The 20082-nt window shown below is 44.4% G+C and overlaps 1 protein-coding gene across 5 annotated transcripts in view; it reads right to left on the bottom strand.

Moving 5' to 3' along the window:
- Positions 1–20082, bottom strand: part of fat3a (FAT atypical cadherin 3a) — an 874448-nt gene that overhangs the window by 482230 nt on the left and 372136 nt on the right. For all 5 annotated transcript variants that reach the window (XM_068033985.1, XM_068033988.1, XM_068033989.1 and 2 more), the window contains one exon: positions 1929–2243. In XM_068033985.1, the coding sequence (XP_067890086.1) occupies positions 1929–2243 (315 nt within the window). The remainder of the gene's footprint in view (positions 1–1928; positions 2244–20082) is intronic.

Genomic DNA, 20082 nt, shown 5'->3' with positions numbered 1-20082 from the left:
CACCTCTTTCCCCTTCTGCACCAAATTCCCACGTGCACCAAATTCCCACCTTCACACTCTGACTGTTTCACTCAGGTGAAGTCTCCTCTCTGTGTACCCCTTACTCAGTGTGGTTTGAAAACCTGACTGCTTATGTAGAGCCTTTGATGAGTCATTACCTAGGTTAGCTTCTTGCTACAGTGATTAACACCTCTTGAACCAACTACTTTCAGATGATTGACAGATAACTGCCACTGCCAGGCAGCTGTTTAACAAGGCAATGTGACTAACTTGAAGTTTTAAAGTACTATGTCAGAGCCTGACTCGTAATCTAAATTGAAACTTGAGAAAAACTGACCAGAACTTACCATGTGAACCAAATTCCCACCTTCGCACTCTGACTACATCTCACTCAGGTGAAGTCTCCTCTCTGTGTGCCCCTTACTCGAAGGGCAAAGATAAGGCAAGGGCAAGGGGGAGGAGGAAGGTCAGACAGAGGCATAGACCAAGATAGACACAAAGATACACTTCCAAGAACCAAATACCAACACCAAATTAAACTCTCTTAAAAAGTTATAAACCAGTGCTACCAGACCTAGCCACACTCCCAACTGTGCTGCTAGATGCCTGTCCTCCCATTACTGCTGACAGAGAACAGGGCCTGGATACTAACAGGGATGTAGGCTGGAGGAGGGAGGGTGGAGTTTTGGATGGGAAATCCAGAAGTCCGTATTTCCCCACATGCATCCTTTGTCATTAATGAGCTAGGTTGTCTGATCCATGATCCTGGGGAGGGTGGGGGTGGAGCAGTTTGGGTGATGTACATATGTGCCACAAGGAATGCCGTAAAGGCACTTAACTTCTCCCCAAAGTTGTCCTCACCTCCCTGAAGCTGATGGCCTGTGAAACCTGGCTGGCTATCTATAAATAATATATATCTATATATAAATCTATAAAACAGGTTAGATTAGGCACCTCATTAACACATTTAAGCTGCCAACCCACCTCATGAAATGGGTTAGCTGCCCAACCCTTGTCCTGCCTCCGTTAAACACTGAAGTGTGCAGGTTGGGTTCAGGTTTGAAAATTTTTTAAATTTTAGCCTCTGACCTGACCCCCAAACTCACTGTTTCGGGATGTTAAAAGCCAGCCCTGGGAGCTCAAATGTGTGCCAAGCCTCACATTCCACTCTCCTGCTCGAGCTCAGGTTACTGCTCCACAGTTCCATTAAGCCCCAGGCTCCCCCTCTAAAATGATGTCAGAATAAAAGTTTAACCATACTAGCAATTGCTATTGGTAAATTAGTATACAATAGTTTTAGTTCTGCTGAATTCTTTTTCTCAGAAATGCATAGTGCAGCCAACTAAATGATGCAAATACTGTACTAGAACACTGTCCTTTCAGCACTGAGATCTGTACTTGAAGCATGTCAAGACAGATGGTTGGTGTTTTTGTTTTATGCAGTATTGATCAAATTTGAGTTTTATTGTGTTTCTTTAATACTAACAAGTATTTCTCCATTTAAATTTAGGGTGAGTGAGGGAAAGATTGATATTTTGTTTTCTCATTTGGCTATGAATCATACCCAAGTCATGGAAGACATGGAGATGACCCGATCAATTTCACTCAAGCCTAATAATTAGCAGGTGCCTCTCTGTGAAAAAACACTCATTGTTTGTTCAAGTATTTGCTCGAAGGCATGACTCATCATGCTGACAATCACAGATGTACAATAATGTCCTGTGACCACATGAACACTACTATATTTGTGATATTACACAAGAGAAAATGTGAGAAAGGTCATTCTTGATTCTTTAAGACCATATTTGAGTTTGCAGCAAAGGAAACATTCCATCATATAAAACAGGCAACAGCCAGTGCTGGAAAACAAGTTTCTAAGTAACAGGCTTCTCAGCGCAGAATGAATAAAGTGAAACGAACAAACCTACCTGTCTTGGAGTTAATAGTAAAGAAATTCTGCGGATTCCCACTTGTAATCCTAAAAGTCATTTTATCACTGGAACTGGAATCTGGATCATAGGCCTGAATCTGAACAATGGGAACATCCTTGGGAGAGTTTTCCATAATCGATGGATGATAAATAGGTTGAGAAGATATTGGTGCATTGTCATTTTCATCTTCAACCTCGATGTAGATCTCAATGGATGAAAACAATGGAACAACTCCATGGTCAGTAGCATACACCGTAAGCCAGTAGGATGCAGTTGTTTCACGATCGAGTACATCAGCTGTATTAATAACACCTAAAATATAAAGTAAAAAGATAAAGAAATGGGTTAAATATTGCTTGATCCTAGTACATTCACCATACAAGGTATGTTTCAATAATAATCCTAACTATCTCACTGATGATATTTGTACAATGTAATATAAAATGGCTTGAAAGAATGAGTTTGATATGCAGTAACTAGCGGTTAATGATGTTGAGTACTATGTTCATTTGCCTACTTTTATCTTATTCAGTTCTTCATTATCTAGTTACATCATAAATCTATTGTGCTGCTTTACAGCAATAAAACATACCCTCAAGTAATGTGCATGATAAGACATAAATTGCTAATTATTGGTCTTCATCTAAGTAAAGCAACACGATTAAATAAGTAATGCTTAGACTGGTGCCAGGTCTGGGGAATTCCAATCATCCTGGGCTGACTACGCTAATATTACAGTAATAAAGCTGATCAAATGTCAAGAGTAGCTTTAGCTCTATTATTATTGCATTGACCCTTACAATTAAATACATAAAACAAATTAAAATTAAAATACACTTCCCTTTTGCTTGCCCATCGATCATTCATTATTTTTTTGTATTCTTATTTGTACCCTATTAAATCTATATAATTTACCCAATCTAATTTATTGCGTGCCCTTTTTCATTAAATTAATTTTAAGCTCATCATCTTTCTTCTGCTTCTCAAGGCCCCATTGCCCATTTTGAATGTGAAATATTCATTGAAATAACTAACTGAAAGCAGATGCAGCTGCTATTCTTACAACTAGTTGAGACTGAAAAATGTGAAGTTGAGTGATTGATATGGCCAGGTACATGGTTTTGATATATATATCAGAAACTATTACAATGGAACAAGCCTTTTTATTGTGTTGTTGGTAGCCACATTTGTCACACTGAATTACTAACTCAGCCATTTAGTTAAGGGTCAGACAATACAATCGCTTTCGAACTTGCTGTTGGTGATAGTCACAGGCACATGCTCAATATGTTTGTATGACATCCATTTTCACTACAGAGGAGTTACTTGGCGTCTAAAGTAATACTATGTTACACAAATATGTTAAGTATATGTATGCACTAATATTACGAACAATATTTTCCAAGTTAATCAGACAGGCTACAATGTTTGGAAAGAGAAGCAGAGTTAACGTTTCGGGTCAGTGACCCTTCTTCGGAACTGACAAATATTAGAAAAGTCACAGATTATAAACAAGTGAGGTGGGGGTTGGGCAAGAGATAACAAAGGAGAAGGTGCAGATTGGACCAGGCCACATAGCTGACCAAAAGGTCACGGAGCAAAGGCAAACAATATGTTAATGGTGCGTTGAAAGACAAAGCATTAGTACAGATTAGGTGTGAATATACTGAATATTGAACAGCAGCAAGTGCAAACCTGAAGAAAAACAACCTGAAAAAAACAGTGGGTTTTTCAGGTTTTTTTCAGACTGTCTTTAAAGGGGTATTGATAAGTTAAGTGAGTGGGAAAGTGGCAGATGGAGTATGAATAAACATATGAAGTTATTCACTTTGGTAGGAAGAACAGAAAAACAGAATATCTTTAAATGGTGAGAAGATATTGAATTTTGATGTTCAGAGGGATTTGGGTTTCCTTATGCACAAAACACAGAAAGTTAATTTGCAGGTACAGCAAGCAATTAGGAGGGCAAATAGTATTCTGGCCTTTATTGCAAGGGAGCTGGAGTGCAATAGTAAGGAAGTCTTGCTGCAATTGTACAGGGCTTTGGTGAGACCACATGTGGAGTACCCCACAGTTTTGGTCTCTGTACTCAAGGTGGAATGCACTTGCCTTAGTTGTGGTGCAACAAAGGTTCACCAGATTGATCCCTGGGATGAGAGGGTTGACTTATGAGGAGAGATTAGTTATAATGGGCCTATAGTCATGGAGTTTAGAAGAACAAGAGGTGATCTCATTGCAACATATGAGAGGGCTTGACAGGGTTAATGGGGTGAGGCTGTTTCCACTGGCTGCAGAACTGGGGGGGGGGGGAGGTGGGAGAGGAGGGGGTGAGGAGGGGCTTAAGTTTCAGGATAAGGGGTTGGCCATTTAGGACTGAGATAAGAAGAAATTTTGTCACTCAGAGGGATTGTGAATCTTTGGAATTCTCTGCCCAGGGGGCTGTGAATGCTCAAGTCATTCAGTACATTCAAGGCTGAGATCGCAAGATTTTTGGACTCGAAAGGAATCAATGGATATGGGAATTTAGAGGGAAAAAGGAGTTGAGGTTGAAGATCAGCCATGACCTGACTGAATGAGAGAAAAGGCTCAAGGGACCAAATGGTCCACTTTTGCTTCTATTTCATATTTTTTAATGTTCTTATTTGCTACTTGTACTTCTATTCCCAAACTCTACCTGGTATAAAAAAGAAATAGTCTTGTATTTATACAGCACCTTTCACAATCTCAGGATGTTCCAAAGTCCTTTCAAGCAAATGAAGTACTTTTGAAGTGTAGATACTGTTGTAATGTAGGAAACGCAGCAGCCGAGTTGCACAGAGCAAGATCCCACAAACAGCAATGTGAAAATGACCAGATGATCTGTTTCAGCGATTAGTTGAGGGATAAACATTGGCTCAGATACTGGGGAGAAGTGCAATGGGATCTTTTATGTCCACCTGAGGGGGCAGATGGGGCCTCAATTAAACTTCTCATCATAGTGTCAGTCTAGATTTTGTGCTCAAGTCTGTGGACTTGAACCCACAACCTTCCAACTCAAGTACCATCAACTGAACCGTTGCTGACACCTAAATACATTGTTAGCTCCTGAAACACTCTTCCTTAGCACTTTCATCTTGTCAGCTCTTTCCCTAATGTCAAAAGCCACCTAAAGACCCTTCTCTTGCACCATGCTTTCACCTCTTACATCGCTTTTCTTCTCTCTATTGCTTGTTCAGTGCCCATTTTGGCCACTTCATTTTGAAGAATTGCAAGACATCTTTTCATACATGAGTGACACCATAGAAGCTAATTTTTTGTAGTATTGCACTCTTCTGCACTGGTGTGCTCGTCTCCCTTCCACTCTCAGTAAGCGCATGGGTCAATACAAAAGCTGGAATCATAACAGTCAGCTGTGTATTTCTACACAGCTTCTGTGTATTTCTGCACAGCTTGGTTCATCTATTTGAATTCAGTGGGATGAACAGTATAACAAATCATCTATTTTTAGTTTATTTCTCTTATTGGTGTACAAAAGGAATGCAGAACTGTCGGAGGTGTGGTATCCGAATGAGATGTTAAACCGAGGCCCCGTCTGCCCTCTCAGGTTAACATAAAAGATTCCATGGCACGATTCAAAGAAGAACAGGGGAGTTCTCCCCAGTAATCTGGCCAACATTTGTCCCTCAACCAACATGAAAACACTTTATCTGGTCATTATTCCCATATTGTGGGACCTTGCTGTGTACAAATTGGCTGCCGCATTTTCTCCATGCAAAAAGTATTTCATTCACGTGCTTAAGTCACAAAAAGTGCTATATAAATGCAAGCCCTTCATTGGTTCTTGAAAGTTTCAGGCAATCTTGGCTTGGAAGTAGAACTCAGATAAAGCAGAGCACTGAACAATGACATAGGTGCTCTGCTAGTGCATTCATATGAGCAGATCTTCAAAGGAGTTTCAAAGGAAGAGAGTGTGCATCTGTTCTGAAAGGATTTGGAAAGCTTTCTCAAAGTCGTATTCATAGACAGTAAAGTATTTTTTTTCATTGCTTCCTAGAAATTAAGTAGTGTTTTCCTTACCTACTATAGATAGATTGATCAATCTACCAATAACTGCATGTCACCCAGGGGAGCTCAGCTCTTTACCTAGGATATCAAATGAGCACTCTGTCCCATTTGTCTAGACACAGGCATTGATAATGAGTGGCAAGAGATTTAAAGCATAAGAAAATACTAAATTAGTTTCATCATTTCTCTATAATAGTACTAAAATATTCTTAGAATAAAGATGTTTAGATTCATGACATATTAAAACCTTGACTCGCACTCAAAGATATATAAATTAGATTTAAAAACTGCGATAATGGAAGAATACATAATGGCATATAAATATTTTTGAAGTGCTAAATCTTTTGAACTTGGTTTTCCCAAAGTTACCTCCGAAAAAGTTGAAAGGCTCATGTTTTACATTGTTTTAGCCAAATGCCATTGCATCTTTTAATTAAGTGATAATCTTGAAACCCTGTGAAGCCTAAATTTGTGTTATCTGGATCTCAGGGCAGAGGATGTGCCATTGTGTGCCTCTGGGAGATGGGGATGATTGACAGCTCCATACTTTGACCGACAGTAACCTTTGGCCAGTCCAGGAATTATTCTTGTTCTACTGTATTATAACCTATGTTGAGGTGAGCCTCTGAAGATCTCATGGGCTTGACTCAACATTGTGTGTAAGTTTAATGTTACAGATGGTAGCCCAAGTTCAGTGTTATTAGAAATGCAGGACCTCGGGAGGCCAAGGTGAGTGGCATAACACTTTCAGGAGCCAAACCCCACACTCTGACTTTCCCAGCATTCCCCTGCACAACACCTCTCTGGTCAACACATCTTGCAGCTCCACACATTCCTCACTCTCCAGGTACCTCAACATTCCCATCTGAACAGCCAACACTCACCCTCATCTTTGTGCTATCTCATATCTATGACTCATAGTCACCCTCCACAAATGTTGTCCTTCCCTCCTCTCCACATTATCTATTTCTTACATTCACAACTCTCTGCTTTTTCTCCTCCTGGGGAAGAGAGTGCAGAACTGCAGGGAGAGGCACAGAACTGGGTGGGGCCCTCCACTGATAGTCACTTTGACAGCCACTTGGAATGCATGCCCACCTAGTCCACTGGGAAGGAGCTCTTGTTCCAGAAGGCTGCAGATGTCTGCAACTAACAAATGTGAAAGCTGAGCCTCCTGAGGTTCTGGTCCTCACACATGTCGAGAGAGCTGATCCTCTGCCTGTAGACCCTAGTTAGGAGTGTCACCTCCTTCGACCATACGACCATAGGGCCATACGAACTAGGAGCAGAAGTAGGCCATTCGGCCTGATGAGCCTGCTCCACCATTCAATAACATCATGGCTGATCTGTTTGTATCTCGAACTCCACACTCCCATCTATCCCCAATAACCTTTGATTCCCTTGCCTAACAAGAATCTATCTACCTCCGCCTTAAAAATATTCAGTGACCCTGCCTCCTTCAAGCTAGATCTATTCTGTGTCCTGTGGATCTGCAGGTGGCTGAGGAGAAGGCAACTAGTGCTGCTGCTGGTGGTGTTGCTCCTCTTGTTCCTCACCAGAGATGCAACGTAGAGCTGAATAAGCTGCTCCCACAACATGGTGAAGGCTGACAACAGGGAAGTGCAGATCAAACTGACTGAAGTCAAAGACAGGTGAACTGACTTCCAAGAAGTTGAGATTACCTGCCATGCAGTAAGAGCTAAAGGCCTGCTCAGGTCGGGAAAAAGAACGCAACGCGAACCCAACCAAATCACAGCGGACCTGAGCCCGTCCCAGCCCGAGTCCCTCCAATTTTGCCCCACGCCCGACCCGACCCGAGCCCGAGACTGACTTGACCCGACCCGAGCCCGACCTGACCATCCCTTGACTTAACTTCCGACTCGGAACCTCCAGGAAGCTGCAGCTGTGTGATGACATCATAGAGACATCACTCACTCAATGTGCAGACTCAGTCTCTCTGGTTGACGCCCCGGACTCCCAGCTCAGGTAAGTTTTTTCACTTTCAATACTTACCAGCAGAGCACTTACTGTGTGTTTCCGGCCCGACCTGGACCTGGCCCGACCTGGACCCGGCTCGACCCGAGCCTGCAAAATGGACCCGGAAGAGGGGCTCGATCTGACCCGATCCCGACACATGTCGTCGGGTCCCGTCGGGTTCAGGTCGGATAGCAGGCCTTTAGTAACAGCACACTTTCAGAAGAAGTGCTGTGAGCAGTAACCTTTCACCTAGTCAAGGCTGCAGATTCACTATTTGAAGGCTTCACAGCCTGTCAGTTACACTGAAGTAGCGCTCCCCACTGTGCTCTCACCTCATTGACCCTGGCATGCTCTACACAGCTCAGGAAACCTGTATGCTGGTTGCTAAAGCCAGAATGCTGGGTTAACTCCTGAGTTAATTGCCTCTGCATATTTTAATGGCTTCCTCTACAGCAGCATGGGGGTTCCCTGCTCACCCAGGTTACACTTGGAAGTGAGCAGGATCATGTCAGGTTCCCACTTCGATGCTACTTTTCAGGTCTTTAATTACCCCCACCCGCACCCAAAACCACTATCTCTTGGCAGTTACAATTATGCCCAGGATGTCATGAATGTTGTTTATTCACTGAGGGTCTCTTTTATCAACACGGGCTCACAAAAATGAGAGAATTATAAGTTTATAAAGAATAGAATTTTTAGTTAATTACCAAAAGGTAATTCAGCAAAAATACATGGAAATCAGATAATATCAAAATTAAGAAGCCGTGTTTGGTAATGTTATAATAAATAAATTGCCTGCAAATAATTCTAATAATTAGTAGGCTTAAAATTACGAAGTTAAGAATGTCTCCAGATATTCTAACTTCCCTGATATGATGTTCCCAATTGTTTCACTTCAGTCTTAAGCTGTCGTCCAGCTGGGTCCATTCTTATCTATCTACTCATGTACAGAGTATCACTTGCAATGGCTTCTCTTTCTGTTCCTGCACCATTATCTCTGGTGTCCCTCAAGGATCTATCCTTGGTCCTCTCCTATTTCTCATCTACATGCTGCCCCTTGGCAACATTATCCAAAAGTACAGCGTTAGTTTTCACATGTACGGTGACAACACCCAGAGCTACCTCACCATCACCTCTCTCAACTCCTCTACTGTTGCTAAATTATCAAACTGCTTCTCTGACATCCAGTACTGAATAAGCAGAAATTTCCTTCAATTGAATATCAGAAATGCTAAAGCCATTGTTTTTGGTCCCTGCTTCAAACTCCTTGCTGTCATATTTGACCCCAGGTTGAGCTTCCAACCACATAATTGCGCCACCATTAAGACTGCCTACTTCCATCTTCGTAACATCGCCCGACTTTGCCCCTGTCTCAGCTCATCTGCTGCTGAAACCCTCATTTATGCCTTGACTATTCCAGTGTGCTGCTGGTTGATCTCCCACTGTGTAACTCTCTGTAAACTTGAGGTCTTCGAAAATTCTGCTACCAGTGTCTTAACTTGCACCAAGTCCTGTTCACCCATCATCGCTGACTTACATTGGCTCCTAAGTCAAGCAACTTCTTGATTTTAAAATTCTTATCCTAGTTTTCAAATTCGTCCATGGCCTTGTCCCTCCCTATCTCTGTATTTCCTCCAGCCCCAGAACCCTCCGCAATAACTGCATTCATCAAATTCAGATCTCTTGAGCATCCCTGATTTTTATTATTCCTCTACTGGTGGCTGTGCCTTCAGTTTCCTAGGCCCTAAGCTCCAGCATTCCCTCTCTATACCGCTCTGCCTCCCAACCTTGCTCTCCACCTTTAAGACACTCCTTAAAACTGACCTCTTTGACCAAGGCTTTGGTCATCTAACCCAATATCTCTTTATGTGGCTTGGTGTTATCCTTTGTTTTAGAATGCTCCTGTGACATTTTATTACGTTACAGGGGCTATCTAAATACAGGTTGTTGTTGTCAACATTTTGAATTGCACACCAATTTGGAAGTGCATCAGAGCAACTATACCAAATGTTAGGGAGCATGAGTAACTACCCACCTCCAAACATGAGCCATTTCTTTATCTGTTGCCTGGATTTCTTTTCAGAATAGCATTGATGTAGTTTGTCATGCTTGGCATAAAAAAGGAATTCAATTATGCCTGAAATACACCCCTGTTTCATAGAGAATTATCTATATTCCACAGAAACTATTGAACAATAGCTTATCTGATTGAAAGTAATCTTTTCATCATTAAGGTTTTCTCCAGTGGTATCGCAATATTATTCCATATTTGAATTATCAAATATTTAGTGGAAAAAATAGGATATTTGAAAAAAATCATACAGCAGGTAGCCAAGAAAACTTTGTAATATTTGTGCTACACCTAAATTCCCTGCAAATTCATACTAATTAAAATCTATTCTACAAATTACAGTTATGAGCTTTAGTAAATAATTCAAGCAATGTACTTAATCTCATTACCTTCATCACGGTTCCTGCTTAAGCACTGCAGTGAAAAGAGTCTACAAACTCTGCTGATATACTAAGGTGAAGTACTATGCAACAAAGAGAAAAAGAAAATATCTCCTTCTGTCAACAGCACAGTAAAACTGATGACTGCCTAAATCTAAAACTGCATCACTGCTGAACTCTATCAATCTTCACAGTGGTCCCAGCACAGTTACTCTGTGATAAACTTAAACATGACTTGGAAATAAATACTGTTCAACAGCCTCCACACTCAATTCAACTGCAGCTGCAAATGCGAGATAAAAGCATCACAAAATAATTCAGTTGAACAAGCAGAAAAGAATGAGCCCTAAATCTGGTGAGCAAAGGCGAGAGTGGAGTTTTATAACAGAATGTCAAGTCTAAGGTTTCCTTGTAGTTTTAGAACAAAATGCACTAATAGATATGTGATATTTTGACAAGGACTGATTTTTCATAAATATCAAGATGTTTTACACAGCCATATAAAATACATTATTTCTTGTCACTGTTTCTGCCTCAACTCTATCAATAATTAATTTAAAAACAAAAGAAAATAATTAGCATTTCTTCTCACAGTCGAAATAGCTGCATTCACAAAATAAGCCAAAAATACTGCATGAGGAACTGACCCAAGTGCTTAATTTCTCACGCTAATTCATATAACTTTTTATTAATTAAAGTTGAGAATTTTCCTTCTGTTAATATATTCACATAAGTATTTTACACATCCTGATGTGGAAATATCTAATGAAATATGCTTGAAAACAGGACAGTAATGGAGATAAAATTACTGTACATCACTTACCAAAGCCTTTGCTGGGTTGCTTAGGTGCTCACCTCAATTAAACTGCAGCCTCATTACTCTTTGCAATTGGGTCCTATAACATATATAGAACCCCAATGTATGGTGCAGCCAGTTGTACCAGGCAGTGAAGGGCCCGAGAAAGGTAAGTAAATAATTATGTTTGTGGGGTCATGAGAATCAGGGGTACTGCTCCAGGCACCATAAGAATAGTGTAGGCAGATGCCAGCCCTGTTCCCTTTCCCCTGGACTAACCTGCCTGCTGGTTGAATCAGTCTTCAGGCTACTTGATATTGCACTTGCCCAGAGTCATTCAGCTGCCGGTTCAGTGGGCTGAAATTTGTAACCCTCTTTATGCCTTCCTTCAGCTGATGAGTCAGTACTCCTCCATGTTGAACACCACTTGGAGGTGGCAAGGGTGCAGAATGTCCTCTGGGTGGGGGACTTCAATGTCCATCACCAAGAGTGCCTCGGTAGCACCACTACTGACCAAGCTGGCCAAGTCCTAAAGGACATAACTGCTAGACTGGGTCTGCGGAAGGAGGTAAGAGAACCAACAAGAGGGAAAAACACATTTGACTCGTCCTCACCAATCTGCCTGCCACAGATGCATCTGTCCACGACAGTATTGGTATGAGTGACCACTGCAAAGTCCCTGTGGAGACAAAGTCCCGTCTTCACATCGAGGATACCCTCCATCATGTTGTGTGGCACTACCAACGTGCTAAATGGGATAGTTTTCAAACAGATCTAGAAATACAAAATTGGGCATCCATGAGGCGCTGTGGGGCAGCAGCAGAATTGTATTCAACCACAATCTGTAACCTCATGGCACGGCATATCCTCCACTCTACCATTACCATCAAGGCAGGAGGCCAACCCTGGTTCAATGAAGAGTGCAGAAGGGCATGCCAGGAGCAGCACCAGGCATACATCAAAATGAGGTGTAAACCTGGTGAAACTACAAGAGGACTACTTGTGTGCCAAACTGTGTAAGCAGCATGCAATTGGTGTAATAAATAGAGTTAACATTCATTGTTCGAAATGTTCATTCTTTCATTCCTGAATTGGGAGATGCTACCATCAACTTTGCCCCCTCAATGGGCTGCCAGTGTAGGCACAGGCCACCTTTGGTAAGCATCTCATGCGTGCCAACTCGCATGGTGAAACTGGGAAGTAGGCACGGAATCCAGATATAAAGGAGGCAACAAGTGAAATATAGTGAGGTGAGTCTTCATGAAGTCCATTTTGAGAGGCCATCATGCTGGCTGGAAGCAGGTATGTATGAGATTGACTCTTGCCACACTTGTGTGTCTCTCAGTGACCTTGGTCTCCAGTGCAAGGGAATCAATATCCAATGGTGCCTGCTCATTAGCCGCCTCCACATCCTCCTCATTGGATGAGGGCTGGTGATCAATCATGTTCTCATCATGCAAGGCAGACCACCACGATACGAGAGACCCCCACTGGGGCATACTGCAGGGTGCCCTCAGATTGATCGCGGCACCAGAATCTCATCTTCAGCAGCCCAATGGCCTGCTCGATGGTCGCTCGTGCGGAGCTGTGGCAAGTGTTGTCTCCTCTGCTGCAGTGCAAGGGTTTCACACAAGTGTCAGTAGCCATGTCTTTAATGGGCATCCCTTGTCCCTGAGAATCCATCCAGGAAAGCGAGCAGGGGGCCTGAAGAGTTGTGACACCTGGGACTGTTGAAGTATGTAGGCATCATGGAAAACGGGCACACACCTGCAGGAAATGCTTTCAATAGTTGCAGACCAGTTATACATTGAGCAAATGGAAGCCCTCCCTGTTGATGAAGACCGCTGGCTGCTCCGTGAGAGCCTTGATGAGCACATGCATGCAATCGATCACACCTTGCACTTGGGGGAATTCAGCGATGGCTCCAAAGCCAAAGGCCCTCTCCGCCTGACTGTCAGGATCGGTCTGGTAGCACACATAGTCGTCGGCCCTCTTGAACAGGGAATTGGTCACCTCTTTGATGCAGCGGTGGGCTGCTGCCTGGGAATCCTCATACATGTCCCCTGTGAATCCCTGGAAAGAGCCTGATGTGTAAAAGTTGAGTACCACAGTGATCTTCAGAGCCACGGGCATTGCGTGTCCACCGAAGCCCATAGGTCATAACTCGTCCTGCAACATGGCACATAACTTGGTGACCACGTCCTTGGAGAGCCGCAGAATTCGCTGCCACTGCCACTCGGACATTTGGAGGTAGCTGAGTCGAGTCCAGTACACACTCTGACATGGGTGGCCCCTTCTTGGTGTGGCTGGCTGCTGCCACTCTTCTCTTGGAGCTTCACATGCAGTTGCAGCTGCATCCTGGCCCTCCCTCAATCTAAGCTGCTGCTGCCCAGCAGGGAGGTCCACAAAGATAGGGGCCGGGATTTTATCCTGGCAACGGGTGCCTCAAGTTCCAGAAAAAACGCCAAGAAACCCGCACCAGGGTGGGAGGCCAGCATCTCTTTCACTGAGCAGCGCCACACGGAGGCGGTGGCTGCTGCTGGTGGAGCACCTACCCAAGCCCAAGAGTGGCGCTGGTTCCAGGCCACAGGTAGGTCAGGGTGGGAGGAGTCTCATGAGTCTCTGTCAGATGAGATGTAGCCCAACCGGGCAGAGAGCCCAGAACCACAGACCAACAATGGCCTCCGCTCCCCCACACTTCCCTTATCCAAAGCACCATGGCTGTCTTCCCATGGTCTATCTGCAACCTCGCCTCGGTGCCACTACCTTGAAACGGCTGGGGATCTGACCTGCCGCGCTGGGTGGTGAAACCGTCTCCGAACTTTCCCGCCACTGACAAAATCCGAAACCAACATCACTACGTCGGGTTTCTGGCAAACATGTCCATCCCAATTTTTCAACCCCACCCCCACCTCCACTCCTGCTTCTGCTGGCCTCATAAAATTTAGCCCAGTGGGCTCCCGGCGCTGGGCTACAAAGGCGAGGGGAAACCCACCTCGTCCTTTCGGAGCCGCCGGTGCGATTCAACGGCACTACTGCATTTAAGTGCCTGGGGCCAGGATCCCAGTCCCACCTCCAAGAGCTGCCAGCCAATCAGAGGGCAGGCAGCTCAGCAGCATCGGCAGCAGCACCAAAAGGAACGATGGCCACTGCCAGTAACACAGGAGGCCTGACAGCAAGCCCAGCACTAGGGCCCCCAGACCAGAGGTAAGTGAGGCGGGGTCGTTGGTGCATGCCAGATTGGCCCCGGTGGGGGCGGGGGAGGGTGGGCAATGAGGGAGGGGGAGGGTGTTACCAGATGGGCGGCTTTTGCCACTGGGGGCCCTTCACCACCAGCCCGCAGGGTCATCACGTCGTTTTACTGGGTGACCTGCCCGCATGACGGAGGCTCCCCACCGCTTGTTTAATTCCAGTAGCGGCAGGAAGTGGCCATTAAGTGACCACTGATTGGCCACTTTTGGGCTTCAATTAGCCTCTGGGTGGGAAGGCCATCTTTGGCCTTTCCCGCCCCTGACTTACTATTGGTGCAACAGGTAGGCCATGGATCTTCAGCTCCCTGCCTCTGTCACAATTTTATGGGTCCCCCGCTTCCTAACCTGTCTCCGCGGTGCAGGGTGGGGGGGGAGGGGGCCATTAATTTCAGCCCAGTATGTGCAGCCCACAGTCTGCTGTTGCATGGATGGAGTTAGAAACCAACCCGGGTTGCCACAAGGGCGGCACAGTGGCGCAGTGGTTAGCACCGCAGCCTCACAGCTCCAGTGACCCGGGTTCAATTCTGGGTACTGCCTGTGTGGAGTTTGCAAGTTCTTCCTGTGTCTGCGTGGGTTTCCTCCGGGTGCTCCGGTTTCCTCCCACATGCCAAAGACTTGCAGGTTGATAGGTAAATTGGCCATTATAAATTGCCCCTAGTATAGGTAGGTGGTAGGGAAATATAGGGACAGGTGGGGATGTGGTAGGAATATGGGATTAGTGTAGGATTAGTATAAATGGGTGGCTGATGGTCGGCACAGACTTGGTGGGCCGAAGGGCCTGTTTCAGTGCTGTATCTCTTTAAAAAAAAACCCCAATAATTCTATAACATGTTTCAAACACCTTACTTACATCCATTACATCCTTTATTTGGAAATAAAATCCAAAAATGCTGGAAATATACAGCAGGACAGTCAGCAGCTGTACAGAGAAAAGGTGAATGTTTTGGATGTAACTCAGTTCTGATGAAGGGTAGACAATGAAACGCTAACTTGTCTTTTCTGATTGCAGATGATGACTGGCTTTCTATGTATTGCCAACATTTCTGTTCTTATTTTTAAGATGAAGAATGTAAGTATGGTACTTCATGTTTCCAGTTCTTTTTCTTTCAATTTGTATCCCTTATTCTGGCATGTGAAGCTACAGGATGCATTTCCAGGTGTAATGTTTTATTATACAATTCCATGCCATTTGTATGGGGATTATTAGATTATATCATTCACGATGGCAGAATTTTCCCAGCCCCATGGAAGCAGCTTTGGAGGCGAGGGAGCTGAAAAAGTTGGACCAAGGCACGTTGGTCCACGCCCTGATGTGTTCTTACACCCAGGAGATTTTCCTAGAGGCAGGCTCCTAGTGGCAGCAGTTGCCCGCCTCTCACGTTGGAAGTTCAGAGGTACATCAGAGTGTACTGTTCATGTAGCCATCACAGAGCTGTAAGGTTGAAACAGGCACAGCCATGACCAAATGCATTCTAGTGGAAAGGCTCCCCCTCCAAACTGATCGCCCTACCAGCTCTAGGCCTTTATTTTTATTAATCCCTCTGAAGCTTTTCCACATCGGCTCCATTTTGAGGCACCCTTGCATTTTCCATCTGCCTCAGCAGCGCCCTCCTCTTCCAGTGGGGCTGGCAACCTACTAGTCCTGCTGGCCCTCCCATTGGGCCTCCCACGTCCATGTCCCACCTGCTGTTCTTAATTGGATGGCGAACACAGAGGCTGCCTGTTAATTGGCCGTCTCTCAAAACCACAGGGTGCACCTCCGACATGATGGGGATTAGGACGCGCAAATGGTCCCGCTGCCTGAAAATTTTTAAATAGAAAAGATGCTGCTCTATCTATCTGTAGAAAGATCATGAGATTTCTACCTAAAATAAATATAAACATTTTAGTGGTGAACTATCATGTACTAGTTATCAGTTCTTATATTAATTGGCGTTATCATTTATAAAGAAGACTGGAAGATTGCAAATTTAATTTAAAAAACTACAGGTGAATCAGTTTAATGCTGGCAGTGACAAATATTTTCGAGTCAATGGCCCAGGTTTTGCATAAAATAACAGTGAGGTTCCTAGCATTCACCATTATTATGAGGTGATTTTTTATTATGAAGTTGAATTTTTTTGAATGAAACAAGTGCTCTCAGTGCAATAAAACAAATACAATAATCAATAATTTTTTTCAGCAGAGTGCATAGAACCACCAAGGAGGCTGCATATTTGCATTTTTAATCAATTTTGTTCACTCACTGGGGTAATTTTAATGGTGCAAATGCAATGGTGTGAAATAGACTACATTGGATCAGCCTCCAATTATACACTAGGCTCAATTTTTCTTTACATCACAGACATTACAGCACCTCTGTAGAGGGCGCCACATTGAATAGAAGGTGGATTAGAGCAAGTCTTTGCTCAAAAGTCTGCAAAAACTTTGTGGGCAGCTGTTAGCAAGTTGAACAGGCAGTGGTGTTCCTTCACTGCTGAAAGCAAAGTCGTGTATTCCTTTGCCTTGTTTGACCTCCCCAAATGCATCACCTCATGCTTCTCCAGGTTGAATTCCATTTGACACTTTTCTGCTCATCTAACCAGACGATCAATATCTTCCTGCAGCCTCCAGCTATCCTCCTCGCTATCTACCACACGACCAATCATTGTGTCATCTGCAAACTTCTTGAACATGCTCCCTGCACTTACATCCAAATCAGGTCAGCCTGATGTCTGCTGAAGGCAGCTGTGCGACTCTGTGTCGGGCGGGGTGGGGGGGGGGGGGGTGGTGGGAGGGGAGGAGGGCAAGGGCCAAGAAGTAGGGATGCCTTGAGAAGAGTTCCCATTATCGTGGGCCTTTTCTCCATCTCCCCTCTCAGGGCCCACCTGCACCTCCCTGCTAGCCAGGAATGGGAGAGCACTTAGCTACATGTTATTGTGACATGAAGCCACCAAGGCGATGCTTTTCTTGATTCTCTGGAAACCAGCAGCTGGAGTGTGCAGGCCAGTGGTGTGGGTCAGCATACACTCAGTGGCCTGCTGTGTCTGATTCTCTTTGAGGTTGGCCACTCTTTTCAAGGAGGTGGTCATCAGCATAAATGCTTAAGTCATCATGGCACTCATGCCCGAGGTGGATTCTTCCATTCTCTCTACAAAGGTTCACATTGCCTCTGCAAAGGCTGACAGCAGCACACACATTTTCCTTCGCTGCTCCACAAGTACCCGTTTCATGTATGACCCACTCAGCTCAGCATCTGTTTCTAGCTGAGATGAGCTTGAATGTCCTGGACCCTTCGACGGGGACTCACCACTGCTGTCCTTATCTCCAGCACCTGCTCCTGCTTGCATGTATTGAGCTGCTCATCACATGCCACCCTATCTACTGGTAATGCAGGACCCACTTAGGTACGTGTATCTGTATGTGTGCATGAGCCATGTAATGGTGCATTCGCAGAGTGCTGGTCCTCCTCTGAGGACTCCTCAGGCACTTACCTCATCTCCTCTGTTAAGAACTGAGATGGACCAGTTGGTGATGAAAGACATGAGATATTGCTGAAAGTAGATGAAATAACGTTCAAACTTATCATAACGCAGATCATGATATCTCATGTACTGGTGACATCAATTCAACATGAGTGACAGTTAAGTGTCAAATGGCTGTGCTTCATCTAATGCTATCACCAGGTCTCCAGCCACCCTCATTTCTCCATCACCAATGGTCAGTACTAGTGCAACCCTACCGATCCATCGCGGTCAGGGTGGCCATAGCTGCAGGTTCACCTCCAGTTCTCTGCCTCGCCCTTCCTGCAATGAGAAAAAGCAGTGAGTTAGGAGTGTGAGAAATGAACTGATTGCTGAGGATGCAAGCTGAACATTTGAGGTTGGTGACTGAGGAATGGCAGCGAGAGGGCAATAGGTTTAGGGTGAGTTTGAGTATTGGCAGTTGAGATGGAGATTTGAGGAGGAGGCTGGAGAGAAAGGAATGTGTGTGACAGCAAGGCACGTCAGTCAAAGGAGTGCTGTGCAGGAGAATGCTAGGGAGGTGACAGCATGATGGCTGCCAGCTGAAAGTCGTAGCACACTCATCTTACTGGATCTCATGAGGTCACTAAACCGTTTGCGGCACTGAATCCATATCCTGAGCACCAAACAGCTGATGCTCGCTGCCTCTGCTACTTGCAGCCACGCTAGCTTGGTCAGACTTCCTGGCTTCCCCATCCCATCCTCAGGAAGAGGACTTCTCTTCTGCTCTCGCTGCATTCATCAGGACCTCCAGGGATTAGTCGGAGAACTGGGGGACAGCCTTCCGATATCTTGCTTCCATCCTGCAGCAGTTTCTTCTTTCCCACTAGTACATTCAATGCTGCACTCAATACTGCCATTGTGAACCCTACCCGAGTCCCTTTAAATAGAGAGCCTTCATTGCATGATTAGGCATGTCACCTTTCTCACCTTCCCTGATTGGTTGGGCAACCCAGAGGCAGGATGATAATCGCGAAACTCAGTGAAAATGTCTTGGCAAAGCCCGCTAATTACTCAGATAGGTTTCTGACTCACAATGATCCCTTTGTTTCGGCAGGGACTATGTCTGTAAAATTCCACCCATTGTGTCCCATTCTGGGCACCACACTTTAGGAAGGTGTCAAGGCCTTAGAGAGGGTGCAGAAGAGTTATACTAGAATAGTATCAGGGTTGTGAGATTTCAGTTACATGGACAGATTAGAGAAGTTGGGGTTGCTTTCCTTAGATCAGAGGAGGTTAAGGGGAGATTTAATAGAGGTAATCAATATCATGAAGGATTTAGATAAGAGCGCATAACGAAAAACGTTTTTCCCGTGGTAGATAGATCAATAACTAGAGGACACAGGTTTAAGGTAATTAGCAAAAGAACCAGGGGCAAGATGAGGATTTGTTTGAACAGCGATGTGCAATATATTGCCTGAAAAGGTTGGTGAAAGCAGATTCAATAATACTGGAACTCGATATATGCTTGAAGGGAAAAAAATCTGCAGGGGAAAGAGCAAGGGAATGGGCCTAATTGGAGAAGAGGCAGGATGAGCCAAATATTCTTCTTCTGAGCTGTATCATTGTATGATTCTAAGATTGGAAGTCTGTTCCAAATCAATCACTCTTCTCCTCTCTATTCTGCTTGAGACTCTTTAATCTTGTACTTTTGCCCTCCAGTTCTGAAATCAGAGCCCAGATTAAGTAACTTGCTTATGTCTATATGATCTATCTCTCTCCACTTATGCTACCTGACCTGCTGAGTATTTCCAGCACTTTCTGTTTTTATTTCAGATTTCCAGCATCTGCAGTTTTTTGCTTTTATTTATGTGATCTAAGCCTGTCATCACTTCACATTGTAACAAATAGAAATGTTCTACTGGCTCATTGTTGATTGCATTGTTGATGCTCATATAATTTTATCCTCAGTGAACTTGTCCAAATAATAAAACCAGTCAGATAGCTAAACAATTTAGAAGTCACAGAAAGAAATATAAGATTCTACACAGAGAAAATACCTTTTGGATTATTCCAGATAGTGAGCCACAAACAGCTTTAATACCCTCTCTTCCGAGAAATACGAACCGGTGAGAAAGAGGTCTAGGGGTTCCTTTCAGCCTTCGCCTGGTCTTACTGTAACAGGGTTT

This window comes from Heterodontus francisci, chromosome 6 (genome assembly GCF_036365525.1).
Source record: "Heterodontus francisci isolate sHetFra1 chromosome 6, sHetFra1.hap1, whole genome shotgun sequence".
NCBI classification, from domain to species: Eukaryota; Metazoa; Chordata; class Chondrichthyes; order Heterodontiformes; family Heterodontidae; genus Heterodontus; species Heterodontus francisci.
The sequence above is the reverse complement of the archived record's forward strand: the minus strand, read 5'-3'. Positions and strand labels throughout refer to the sequence as shown.